At 34.2% G+C, this 14,575-nt stretch overlaps 1 protein-coding gene across 1 annotated transcript; it reads left to right on the forward strand.

Annotated features, from left to right (window-relative positions):
• Positions 1-4,829: 4,829 nt before the first annotated feature.
• Positions 4,830-8,601, forward strand: LOC145560458 (uncharacterized). Its single transcript, XM_081621710.1, has 10 exons — positions 4,830-4,978; positions 5,081-5,139; positions 5,231-5,271; positions 5,387-5,418; positions 5,730-5,758; positions 6,705-6,741; positions 6,866-6,922; positions 7,279-7,355; positions 7,511-7,584; positions 8,263-8,601. Exons 1-10 carry the CDS (start codon positions 4,898-4,900, stop codon positions 8,280-8,282), a joined length of 507 nt encoding a protein of 168 aa, XP_081477836.1. The 5' UTR covers positions 4,830-4,897; the 3' UTR covers positions 8,283-8,601.
• The last annotated feature ends 5,974 nt before the right edge of the window (positions 8,602-14,575 follow it).

Raw genomic sequence — 14,575 nt, forward strand, 5'->3', positions numbered from 1 at the left:
GAGGTTATACTAGATTTGGCCTTTATTGGGGAAACTTCCATATGGAATTAGCTAGTTTATGCTTATATTGTTGCAGGTGTCGGGATAATCTAGGAATTTTGTTTTGACAATATTCATGGGGTGACCAGGCATTTAAACCTTAAGGGCCAGGTGTTGTGGGTTTTTGTAAGCTACCTACGGAGTACATAGTTTTGACAGATTTTAGCAAATAATTTTTCAATTATCCATTGTAGGGTAGCCAAAAATATTTTTCTTATTTGAAATGTATGGATGCAATCTTTCTCTATTTTGGGTTGTATTTTAAGGAAATGACCCTAAAGTGTTGCGAGTGGGGTCTTTTGTATTGTTCAATTGATATCATAGTTTGTCAATAGCTTTGTAAAGCCTTTTGTCTCACACCCTTGTGACATGTTGATCTTCCTGCCCTTTGGACAATATCTACAGCTTCATGCTTCCTAGAAAATAATGTTTGCAAGTATGCTGTTCGGGTTGTATAGTTGTATTTCCATGCATATTAAAAGTTATCAGGATGATATTGTAAGTCAATATGTATGGAAGGTGCTGAGAGGCTGATTTTATTGATTGATTGTCGCTGGAATAAGTTGGTGTGAATGACTAATGTCACTCGAGACAGTATTCTAATTATTATAAACTTTGGGTAGAGACTGATCTTGAAATTCCTCAAATGCTTAATTTTTGATTTATTTTTTATTTTTTTAGAACAGGGGTGATTTTCTTAGCTCTAATGTTTTGATGTTCGTGTTGAGCAAGATAATATGCTTTGTCTATAGTCATAAACTCATAAATGGCCCAGACAAACAAAATCCATGTCGAAACGTTATGGTAGAATTAACAATTGTAGAATTTGTTTAATTTCTGATGCCAAAATCTTGGCTCAAAGTAGCTGTCCTAATTTTACTACTTAATGTTTTGGTTTCTCTCATATTTGTGTATGCACGTATTTGGCCCCCAAGGTTTCTCTCATAATTGGTATATAATATATCTTGTGCAGGAGCACTTGAATCTCCAATGGACCTAACTATTGCCGGGGGCCAGTTATATCTTTGTGGTATGTGATCTCTTAGCCTTCTAATTTAATCATAGTTACGTTGCCAATTTAATCTTTTAGTGTGCCTCCATCAATAAGATGCAGCAAAGTCATCTGCGCCGTCGGAGAAAGTGGGCGCGGACCTTTATATTGCAAAGCTTCTGCCGTCTTGCTATCCATTCTTTTCCCCCTGGTCGGTTTTTTTAGTAGTTTATTAATTTTAAAAGCTATGAAAAACTACCGAAAATGGTCAGCAATTGGTCCCAAGATTTCTGATCAATGGGGTTTAGCTTTCAGTAGTTTTATCTCTTAACAAGTGGCTTGTCTTGACACAAAGCTAAGAATTAATGGGAGTTCAAAAACTCAAATTATCTCTACAAAGATAACACAATATATAGATAAGAAGGTATCAATACTTGTCAACCAATCCTTTTCATTCCAAAATATAAATAAAGACTATCAACCAATCTCGGATAGTGAATGGTGTTGTCTCTGATTTAGTGTTTAGTTTATATTACCGGCATACCGGTGAGGCGGTGAGATGAATATAATACAGTCCACAACTCTAGTTTAGTTGTCCCTGGGGAAATTCAACAGATAAGTCGCTAGCTATTTTTTAGGTGGTGGCGTGGTGCAAGATCTTCCTATTGTAAACAATTCAGAGGAAGATGGTGCCGCTGACGAAGTTTTGTGCTGTATGACCAAATTGGTTTAAAAGTTAAACTAAGTTGGATCGTGTAAGCTGCAATGCCCAAGCATGTTTTTGTGCTTGGTATGGTATTCTCTTTTTGTTGAAGTCTATAGATAAACTGATAAAGGCACACTTAGAGGTTTTCAACAAAAATAAATAGTGGGTTTAGTAATTTAGAGGTTTTCAACAAAAAATAAATAGTGGGATGAAGTAATATCTTGGTTGATCTTGTCCTAATTATTTAGAAAGTGTAAGCTATTGTGGGCAATTACTGCCTGCTCCTACAATATTACCATTAGACATCTTTTTATTAGTGACTAATAAGAAATGTACAATAATCTTGATATTAGTAGTGAGTTAACACCACTGATACCTTACACATCTTAAACTACGAATAATTTAGAATAAAAGGAGTCATGATATTTACCATGCACTCGGGTATCTAGGGATTCAAGCCTATTTTTGCTCCTATGCTTACAAGGTACAAGCACATGTAGGCTGTATCACAAGGTGCAATCGGTTGTTATATAGAAATGTACCGGAGATGTTTTTGGTTTAGTGATCGGAGTAATGTAATAAATTATTTTAACCTACTACCTCCGGTCCAAATTACTCGCAACTTTGAAATATTTTATATCACAAATAATACTCCAAAGTTGCGAGTAATTTGGACCAGAGGTAGTATATTGAAATTCGAAGTCTTAATGTGCAAGTAAAAAATATGCTACAGGCTATATATTCCACAATTAGAGGTTCTTATAACATGGGGCGACTATAATGTAAAGGCAACATGTCTACTGATTCTTGGTACAAAATTAGGTTGATGATTCGCTGCTATGAAAAATATCTTTTGCTTAAGAAACACTAAATCAACGAATCTATGCTTCTGCTTTATCAACCGGCCTTAACTCAAATGGAAGAGCGAGAGGTTTAAGCAGCTTGGCCACAGGCATGCTTAAATCCCTTTGGTTGCCGGTTCGAATCCGGCAGGCCGATGCGCAGGGTGGTTATGTTGATTTGTGCCTGTTACTGATCATGGACTTTTTTCTTAGGCAAAACATTCCCCCTTACCTTTCCTCTGAAGAACCAAAAACAAAAGGGGTGAAAGTTGCATGTGCTATCTAGCGTAAAGCCCTGCATGGAAAGACGTTAGGTTACATATAGTACTATGTAATATTTATTTGAATGTTTTAGTAAGTTTTTTGGAGTATGTAATATTACCATAGTTTTCTTATATGTATTTTACATAAAAACATTACACTAAAAATTCGGGCAAAGGGTGGGTTTACGTGAATGTAAAAACATTATACTAAGATACACATTTCATGATGAAATGCCCATCTTATGAAGTTTTGCTATAGTTTTCTTATCATTTATTTTGGTTTATATTATATGCCTTTAATTTCATGTTTTGTTCTTGCAAGCTGGAACGATTTCATTTTTCCCCCTAAAGGTACAAAATGGTAACTTGGGAACAAATCCAAACAATATAGGCATACAACAGTCACATCTTGTGTGAATGTTACTCCGTAATTTATTAGTTTCACGTGTTTTATATGCTAGATATCAAACTAAGTTTGGTCTAATAATAAAGATTGTACCTCCCAATTTTGGAGATCTTGAATACCAATTTGAGCGTGGGATTCTCTTTACTCCTTCCCAATCCTCTTTTCCTTAAAGTTTCTAACCCGATAGATAGGGTTGACCTACGTAGAATCCTATGTTAATAGGATATTCTTCTTAATTTGATTTTTTTTTTTTTTTTTTTTAATGTTAGGTTTCTCATCAAACTTATTTTTACCATAACTTTGAAGAATTAAGCTATAGCTATACCCTCTTCTTCTCCAAACCCACCCCTAACCCGCCTTTGACCCCCTCCAGTTTGTGGTTGGAAACAAATGATGTATGATATTGCTTTCACAGGAGACATAATATTCATACATGTCAACATGTGCACGATAATCCTTCATTTGCCTTCACCTATTTTCATAGTATTCTGTTTGTAGTATTGAGTCAGTTGGGATCTAGCCTCCTTTTTAAATCGTTGCCAAAAAAAATCTTCTTGAGCTTTGCATAATTGTTCCGAGTTTCTAATAGATTTTATTAGTACCTTGTTCCTACTTTGACATGACACGAATAATCCAAATTCATAAAACACAAATCGAATTATTAATTTCAAAATATTTACTCCTATAATGGTTCAAAATATACATTGTATTATAAATCTAGTATCCAAATGTAATCGATTCGCAACCTAAAATAATACTTATGAAAATACTTTATAATGGATAAAAGATTAAAGGGGCATGAAACCGTTCTCACACAACGCAGGATAACTAATCCAATCCATTTGGTTTATAATGTTAAGAATGCTGCATTTTGACACTTACAAGGTGTAAAAAATTTACGCAACTCAAAAAGTTTAGAACTATTTTTAAACAGATTGGACTTGAGAATTTTTTTTTATCCAATTCCGATCTAGAATCAATCTAAAGTTATCTCAAAATTGACTTTACTTGGAAATTTACGATTCATACCCAACTTGGTATTAACTCATTGTTTATCTGAAACAATAAAACCCGATAATTGAAGATCTGAATTCGATCTAACTCGAAATGAAATCTACCCGAAACCATTTATTCTCAAAAAATTCCTTATTTTACCCGCCCTGAAACTACACATGACACAATTAAACTGATAGAGTATAAAATATATTCCTGGGCCTCAACCATCAGTTTAAGCTTTTGGTTGACTTGGTCCTCTAACATGGTATCAGAGCCAGCGTGACACAAAGATCACGGGTTCGAATCTCATCCGCCCCTCCTTCAAAGTGGAATTAATTCGCGCCGGGTATGAGATGACTTGTGCTACATCCACATTTCAAGCCCAAAGGAAAATATTCGTTTGTTGCGAGTAATGCGAAGCAGAGCTAGTATATTTATTATTTGTGAGAAATAAAAAATTTATTTACCACGATTACTCCTAAAAATCAACGGAGGAGTAACCCGAATTTCATGTCATTTTGTCATTGTACTGATATATTTTTTTTTAAATGTGGTTTTTTTTTTTTTTTTGGACCAACTTGACAAAACTCTTTTCTATTCTTCCTAGTTTTGTTGCTGTTTTTTCTCTCTCTTTTCCTACCAAATTAAGGAATAATGGACTTGGCGATTCTCAGAGAGTGGTTCGACCGAGTTGACTCGTCTCAAACCGGTAACATTACAGCATCTCAACTCAAGGTTCTTCATTTCCTCTTTAAATTCTCAACCTTTAATTTTTCAATTTTCCAACTTTAAATTTAAATTTAATACCTTTGTTCTTTTGATTGAATTCATGTTTAGAATGCACTTGCTGTCGGAAATCTCGATCTCCCACTTTCTGTTGTTCAACAAATGATCAGGTTTTTCTATTTTTCCAGTAATTTGCCCAATTATGATTCTCTACTATCTAATTTCAATTACTTGAATTATACTTTGTTGAATTCGTTTCAGGATGTATGATTTTGATAAAAATGGAACTATGAGTTTTGAAGGTATTTTGATTATAATTCTTTAGTTTAATTTTTTTTGTATTCATATAATTGTATAATTTGATGATTATTACTCGTATATTTTTTTATTGATATGATTAAGTTTGTCTAATTGCAGAATTTGTTGCCCTTAACCAATATCTTTTAAAGGTTAGTATATAGCTTTCAAGTTCCTAAATCCTAGCATATAATTTTGTATATGATGACTTCAACTATGGACAATTTTTTCGGGTTTCACTGTTTCGGTTCAGTAGGGTCCTTCTCCTTACCAACGATAATATGTATAAACGCCTCCGGTGTTAGTACATTAGTTATGGTGTAATAATGATCTTCTAGCCCATAAAAATTGCTGTAAAGAAGGCATTTGAGTATCGAGTATTTTGAATCATGATTGTTGATGTTTACCTTTTTGTACTGGGGATTAATTGGTTTTGTTCTTGCTTTTAATGTAATCTCTGCAGGTTCAACAAGCTTTCTCAGACTTAGAAAGGTAGTTAAATTCTTACATTGTTATTCTCTGTGATTGTATATTGATACTTGATAGTCATTGCCTAAGTGAAATTATGTATGATCTGATTGCTGGAGTAGATGTCAGTCAGTTATACTTTTCTGACTGTATTTTGTATCTAGTCGGCCCGTGTCTAGGAGTGTTTATTGCTGCATTACGAAATTTGCAAGGGCCATGTTAGGAGTATTATTTTTCAAATGGCGTGCAATAGTTTGGCTTGCTTGGTCTTTTTGCGCTATTAATGCTGCGTTCTTCCTTTGTCAAAAAAGGAACTAGGATTAGAACAATAGAGATGAATTAGCTTTCTCTTCTTTAAATTTGACTTGATGTTTGGCTTGTATGTTCCTTGAATCCTCCCAAGGTTTTCCATGATATTTTACTACTTTTAAGAATATTGAATAGATTTCTCATGTTTTGTCAAGCCATTGCATTTCTACTTGGCTACATCTTACCTCTCCTTTTATTTTTTGACGATAAATGTGGACCATTAAGAGTTTGTAGCTCTTGTTAACTGGCATCTTGTCTTATCAAATTTAAGCATTCACCCATCTTTTCTTTGAAAAGGTTATCTTCTTTATTTTTCTATATTGGTATATGGGCTATCTATATATGTTTGAATAGGATTTCTAGCATGTAAATTTTATGGATTGACCATTTTCATTTGGGCTAGGATCTCGAATATGAGCATGAAACCGTAGCATGGATATTTATCAGAAAAACCTTCTGTGAAGAACTTTCTGCAGTTTATTTGCTCTCATTTCTATGTTTCTTTTTCTTGTATGCTGGAATTGTTAGTGAACCAGTGTTGTGAAATTTTAGATCGAACTAGAATGATATGCTGCTTTGGTCATTGCTTGCTTATCATATATCAGGCTTCTATCTATTAATTATCTTAGCAACCTTCTTCTGATGAAATCATATATCACAGGGGCCGTGGATTTCTTCTCCATGACGAGGTTCATAAGGTAGCCTTCCAATCACTACAAATGGTTGTTGGTCCTAATGAGGATTAAGTTTTGTAACTATGTTCCTTGGTGCTTGATTTTTATTTAATTTAATTTTAATTTATTTTTTTATTTTATTTTCCAGGCATTAGTGAAGCTTGGGTTCTCACTTGATTCTCCTGCCTTTTACACTGCATGTGAGGTAATTCTTCTAATTCATTGCCTTTTATCCTTATCATGCTTCCTTCTCTTTATCCTTTTCTGTATGTGAGTAAACATAAATCATGTCCACTTCACCCTTTTCAAGAATAGGTTCAAATACAAATAAAATAATGCTCACTATGTACCCTTAGGCTTCCTTAACTTGTACTCAAATAACTGATCGGACACTAAGTACCTGTAGATTTCATAATCAGACTTGCGTAATCAGCTGAGCAATTTTTCATGTGATTTCTTGTAAAATGTAAAAATGTAATCTTTATAGTTGTTTAAATAGATTGATAGATAGATATATGTGTCTTCTCTGTTGACGTTCTGTTTCTCTGCCAACTTTTCCAGAGCTTTGATCAAAAGAAAAATGGGATATTCCTGCTGGATGCTTTTATATCTTTGTGTATATTTCTACAATCCGCTCGGTAAGTGATATTGCATGCAAGTCTCTTTGATTCAGCTAGGCTGACCATCAAGGCTTTTCTACTTGTGGCTTCTTGGCATTGGCATGTGGCTCATTGAATTGCAATTGTTTTTTCCTTATAACAATATAGTAACTGGTTCTAATTTGGTGTTTCAGCAATCTTTTTAACTCCTTTGATACAAATAAGCAAGGCAGGGTGACTCTTGATATGAACCAATTTATTTACTGCAGTGAGTATTCTTTTTTTATATCCTTTTGCCTTTCATATTGTTTGGTTCTATGTTGTTCCATTTTCTTTTGTATCAACCTATTGCATACTGTGAGATTAAGCATAAAACTGGGAGACTAAAAACCGCTGGAATATTGGACCATGAGAGTTTGAAAACTTATGATATGATACAGTGAACATATGCTCGCTTTTCTTTCTTTCTTTCTTTTTTTTAAATCATATTCAAATTACAACTATCAACAATTCACGGAAGTAGTTTATCTTCAGGATAATTTCATGCTCTAATTTCATGGTTCTAAATTGTGGAATTTCCTATTGTCCTCTTGAACTCCTCAAATAAACATGCTTTCCATTTCTTCTTAGGTCATACTGAGAAACTATGCCACTCTAGCTTCTCTTAGTTTGTGACTTTGTGTTTGGTTTTTTCATGAGAGAATTTTTCTAGACTGAGTATGGCTTTCCTGATTGAGGAAATTATTTTTGCCGTACTTTCCATTGCATGCTTTATTACCTCCCTAGTCCCTATCATCTATCTCCTCCAATTCCTCCAGTTTTCCTGCAAGTAATATATGGAGTAATGAAGAGTGCAAGCTAGCGTAACATCTGTTGGATAAATGTTCCATTTTATAAATAAAAAGCTGTTAAAACATCTTCATCTCATTTTTTTCCCCTATGACAGCTGCGAATTGTAGAATATGAGGTTTCAATCTGGTACCTAGCTCATTCTTTGCCCCAGAAGATCACTGTGAAGCTGTAAATTTATACTGATATTGTATTCAAACCAGCGGCAGTTGAATGTGATGCAGATTACCGCACAAGAGTGGGACAGCGAATTTTGGTTCTTGTATTAATATTTTTATCATCTTCTTATGTACTGTATATGACTTTGGTCTTCTTTTCCTAGTGTAAATTGGCAAACCCTGATTCCTTTTCCTAGTGTAAATTCCAAAAATCAACAATTTGTATGTATCATATTTACAGTATTATTGAAACAGAGCCGCACTTTCAAGAGTTTCAACATCTTTATTTAAGCCTTGTTACCTCTCTTTCTCTCAGCACGTCTGAGAGTTTAATCCTGACACTTTTCGTGCTGTTAAATCTAGTAGCTACAAGTCTAACTGTTAGTACTAAAACAGGCCAATTTCATACACATTTTATATGTAAATTCTTCTAATTAGCCATGGCCATCAGGAGGTCCCAATAGTTTTTCTGTTGAAAGCAAATAGAATTGGAATTTAGGGCATCTCAAGATATGTCCAATTGATAGCTACATACGGAGGAGTGAGGGGATGGAGGGATGGTTAGTCCCTCCATCTCTCCCCCCCCCCCCCCCCCCATGTGATGGGGGTTCGACTCCTCACAGCCCCATTCCTGTGATAGGATGGGGCCCCTTCCCCGTAGTTTACCGGTCAAAAAAAAAAAAAATGATAGCTACATACCTACAACGTTACACACAAGCCACGGGTTAGATAAAATGACCTGAATATTCATACACTCACAGCATATACAAACCTATCAAATATGCACGTACTCGTATGACACATAAATGATTATAAAATTTACTTACGTGCTAAACAATAATTCAAATCAATAATAAAAAATGGATAATTTCAAGAGTATTACGCGTATAAATTAATACACGCATTAGACATGTGTAAATAGCTAGGAAAATTATAGTGGATAGTAATTGTTATAGTTCAATCCCCTCATTAAGGAGAGAAGGAAAAGCATTATGATCAAAAAATTAATTAAGATGTTGAGATGTTGCGCATGTGTTTTATTGGAGGCATTATTTATTTATCAATTAATTAATTAAATAATTTATTTATTATTTAATTTTGATAGTGAATTGTATGGTAGCTAGGTAGTGTGTCCATGAAGTGATAGAAGTCCCAATGATATGATCGTTTTTTGGATAGCAAGCGTGCTATCAATATATGGTAAGGTCAACCCACATTTAAAAATTAACCCAAGAAAATATATATAAAATCAACGAGTAAAAATGAATGCCACTTGTCGTGCTATGCTTTCATGCAAAAGAAATGAGTCCCAACATTTTATCTCCACTACCCAAAGTTAAATGGGAACGTTTGACAGAGAATATCATGGGTTGGTAGAGACGTATAGTAGAGCTACTAGTTTTTAGTGGTTTTTCTTTTCTATGTGGTCTGTAAACGTGTCGAAATGGTTGAATTGGGAGGAAAGTTCTATCCACTTGAGTTATTCCTCACTTTGATAATATAGTAATGTCTAATATTATCTATATACGGATTCATAAAAAAGTTTAACATTATCTATGTACGTAGTATTAATTTTCTAAATATGTTTATGACTAGTGTAAAATATACCAAGGCGAAATAAAATAGCCTTATTATTTAAAGAGCAGAATCACTTTCAAACTTAACGTTGAAACTTGAAATTGGTGAACATGAAATTGCATGAATTCGTAAGCAAACCTTATATGTACCTTATTTATAGTATAATGTTTTATTTGAAACTCTATGTTTGAGGTCTTTAGCGCTAAAACGCATTAATTAAACCAATGCAAATTCATTTTTGAAACGTACGGTGCTTTGACATGATGTTCAAATTGCATGTAATTTGAGTGATTGAAGACTACTCTTACCAAAGTCATGTTTGAATTGAAAGCACCAAACGAATGAAATCACTAACACCTAACTTGCACTACTGTCTCATGGTTGTCTACTTATCATCGTCTTCACATTGTCTAAAATTAATGAATAATTTACGAGTCCTCTTTAAAACTAAAATTTGTGAAATCTTATCAAGTTATAAAGTTACTACGTAATAAAATTTTAATCCACGGACACCTTAACCTTTTTTTTTTATTATTATTATTTTTTATTTTAAACTATACACAAGTTATTAATCTATTATCATAGCAGGTGTGTATGATATCAAACGACCATAGAGTGAGATATTGGGGCACATTATCTATCTTCAGTGAATCTTTTGAAATTCTTAAACCTGATTATTGACCATGACTGAAATTTACCAAATTGCAAGATAATAAACATTTACATAATTGAAACTTATTGGAAGATATTAGACCTAAAATTCTAAATAGATGTTATCTAAACTTTTAAATTTTTTAAAGGGAAATGTAAACACGCACCCTTGATTTCACCGAACTAAGAGCATTTGTATAAATTGTATTACTAGACGATATGATCATGCGTTTAACTATAGGTAGTGTTATAATCTATCTAAATCCCCCCCCCCCCCCAACCCTTAGCTATAAACTTATAATATATGGTTTATCAAAATGATTTAGCAATGGTACGAATATGTAAGCATTAATGATTGCGTAAAAAATGTGAATGCAAGTTTGCAACCAATAATAAGATAGAAAAAATGTGAATGCATGCGTCGTTTCTTTTCCGTATGATAAGCAAGTCAAAATATAGTGGGAAGAAACTTTATTGACAAGAATATATACTTTTTATAAAACATTACAATATACAAGTCTATGATTAAAGAAGAAGAAGAAGACAGAATGCAGGCCACTATAGTTGCAAATGAACAATCACCCACCGCCACAACAATGCCACCAAAACCACTAAGTTATGATGACCGTGACCCATACACACGTCCTTGTATGATTAAACCCCCACCTATCTTTGGAACGTACTAGATCTTTGCCTTACCCTATATATAGACCTTCCATTTTTACATGTTGGTTCACAAGCATTTGTGATTCTTGATCTCTTAATACAAACATCTATGTTATGATCACTAATACAGTCTAGAGATATAGATAACATCTAAGAAGTTAAGAGAGAAATAATACATTATCTCATTTGTTCACTAGTTAGTTGATACGATCTTGATTAAGTTGTGATCATCAAGTCTTAAGAAATGGCCAATTCTAAGGTCATTGGGGCTATGTTGGTGGCTCTACTTCTTGTGGAGATATGTGTTGCAATTAGGGTACCGAGAGGGGTTAGAGTAAGTGGTGGAGGAGGAGGCGGTGGTGGAGGAGGTAGAGGAGGAGGTGGTGGTGGCGGAAATGAGGGATTCGGTTATGGGTCTGGATCAGGGTCTGGCTATGGTGAGGGATATGGTAGTGCAGGTGGGGGAGGTGGTGGTAGAGGTGGAGGTGGAGGCGGTGGTGGAGGGGGAGGAGGAGGTAGAGGGGGTTCGGGGTCTGGATATGGGTCTGGGTCTGGGTCTGGATATGGATCCGGATATGGGTCTGGTGGAGGTCTAGGTGGTGGTGGTGGTGGAGGGGGAGGTAGAGGAGGTGGTGGAGGAGGGGGAGGTGGTCATGGTGGCTCTGGCTATGGCTCAGGGTATGGTAGTGGTAGTGGTTCTGGCTATGGAAGTAGCAGTGGTGGTATGGGAGGTGGAGGAGGGGGTGGCGGCGGCGGTGGTGGTGGAGGAGGAGGTGGCAATGATGGTGGCTCTGGATATGGTTCTGGTTCCGGATATGGCTCTGGTTATGGTTCCGGATATGGAGGTGATTATGATGGTGGATATCACCATAAACATTGAATGTCAACATGTAACTAGCCATCCAATATTGATATTACTTTTAGTTTGTTGTATTTTAAGATTAAATAGTTGTGCATGCATGTAATTTTGGTTCATTATATTTGACTTGATGTATACGTAATATTGGGGGTATATGCATTATATTTGCATATTGTAGGATATATAATGTATGGTACATTGTTAGTTTGTTACTAGCTATCTAATGATACCATCATTTTGTATTGCAATAAAACAAACTTTTTCTAAAACACATATCACTTCAACGTGAAAAATCTTGATCACATGTATGTGTCTAGCGTTTATGGTTGATCATACGCACTCAATTATCTCCGATATCGCCCATAAGCTAAGCTAACAACTAACAAAGGACATGAGTATATTATACATCAGTCTTCAGCTAGCTAATGCTTAAATTTTGTGCAAGTATGCAAGCAATAAACAAAATGATCATATAATTTAATATGCTACAAGTACTCCATGATTGATCAACAAGAATTTTTTTTTAAAAAAGTGTTGGCATATAATTGAACTATATATAAATCATTCTTTACTATCTAAACTTACTTTCCTCATAGTTAATTCAAAAAAAAAAAAAAAAAAAAAAAAAAAAAAAAAAAAAACATGCCATCAAACATATTATCAAATTATTGATTCCATTAAGAGATTCGGATTATTATGTAGACTTTGTAAGCTTATTTGTATGGCAAAAACTAATCTAGCTTATTAAGTGTAAGTCAATAACTCATTATTAAATTAATAGTGGACATACATCATTTTTTTTTTTTTTTGTGATATTGAACCAGCCATAAATAATAGATAGAAGAAATTTTATAATGTAAAAGCATGTATATTCGTATATATGAATGCAAACAAATGCAAAGCATAAACACATTAATGTTTATGGAAACAGAATACTCCTCGGGGTTAGGGACTTAGGGTAATAATATCAAGATGTCTAAGAGGCTAAGTCCAATGAATGTCCAAGTGTCCTTCGACTCCGCCTTGATGTCTTAGAGCTCGTTGGCCTGCAAAAGAGAGAAAGTAAACTGCCTCGGGGGTGTGACCCGGGAAAGCCCCTCAGATGCTTAAGTCAGCTATTGTACTTTGTAGAGAGAGAAAGTAGAGAGAGAGTACTTTAGAGAGAGAAGAAGAGAGAATTAGGAAAAAGTTCCCTCCCGGTTCCAAGAGATCTTGGGATCGATTCTCATCACCCGCCCTTGTGGCTCTCTAAGCACCAAAAAAAAAAAAAAATTATTCGAGAGCTATTTATAGTTGTACTTTTAGGTGGCAGAAGTTGTACTTAGTTAGACAGATTAGGGGTAAATCTATACTTTGCAATGACTAATGATGGGCTGCTGGATCATGGAGGGGTATTTTTGTAATTCCAGGTCAATGGTCTTAGGACAATGGACTTGGCCCAAACAATTAACTTCTTGCTCGCGTTTCTTTTGTTCACTTAACTTTCTAGTGTACTACTAACTCACGGTAAAACATTCACCAAAACCAAATGACTTAAACACATGAATATAAAGAACTAAAAGAAGGACTGTGAGCCTGTTCTCTTTAGCTTATTTTCATTTCAGTTCAGTTTAGCTCCAATAAGTTCAGTTATTAATTTTCTTCTCTCATAAAATATTCAGTTCAGTTCAGTTAATCAGCACAGGCCCTATGTCATGTCTCACTTGGTACCAATCATACCATTATATGAAGTAATCACTTAAATTTGGATTTATGATATTTAGGCATAATTCACTACTTGAATTTTCTTTGAGTTAACTTTTTTTTTTTTTTTTCGCACAATCCTATAAAAATAAAGTACTCCGAAATACATATTTTTAATTCTCGTCAAATGCAATATGGTTAAACCAAAGTTTTTTTTTTTTTAAATTTTTCGTTAACTCTAACCAAAACTTGAAAGATCAAATATACGAAATTTGATGATAATCATGAATTAACTCCATATTGTACATGTATATTATTTGGCCATCAATATCAATAAAGGGCAGTTAGTTGGGGGTTGGGGCAAGGTACGGAGAAATTGAGGTGGTAACATAAGTCATCGAAGGTTAATACTCCGTAATAAATAGAGTCTATACTTTATAGAGACATCATCTACTCGTATTTATTTATCCGAAAGTTAATTAAAATCAAACACAAAGTGTTATTACAAAATAAGTGAATTTCCTAATTTTTTCAAAATTATTGACAAATTTCTCAATTATTATCATTTTATTTAAGAGACTATATTTTTTTTTTTTTTTTGAAAGCAAGAGACTAAATCTTTTAAGAAAATAAGAAAAAGTGATTTGCATGTCAAAATATACACGTGGCAAGCTTTCATTGGTGGTGAAACACAATTCTAGCTCATCTCAAAACATTCGAAACCCAAAATTAATCCCAAAACATATCCTCTTTTTCCCTTTTCTCTCTCCATATTTATTCTCTCTTTCTCTCTCATCTTTTTTCTCTTTCATTCT

This window comes from Chenopodium album, chromosome 9 (genome assembly GCF_948465745.1).
Source record: "Chenopodium album chromosome 9, dcCheAlbu1.1, whole genome shotgun sequence".
Lineage (NCBI taxonomy): Eukaryota > Viridiplantae > Streptophyta > Magnoliopsida > Caryophyllales > Amaranthaceae > Chenopodium > Chenopodium album.

Excerpts from the sequence above, each read along its gene's own strand:
- LOC145560458 (XM_081621710.1), top strand. The coding sequence starts at position 4,898 with ATGGACTTGGCGATTCTCAGAGAGTGGTTCGACCGAGTTGACTCGTCT. Across the intron at positions 5,140-5,230 it reads GTTGTTCAACAAATGATCAG|GATGTATGATTTTGATAAAA; the intron begins GTTTTTCTATTT and ends AATTCGTTTCAG. Across the intron at positions 7,356-7,510 it reads ATATTTCTACAATCCGCTCG|CAATCTTTTTAACTCCTTTG; the intron begins GTAAGTGATATT and ends TTGGTGTTTCAG.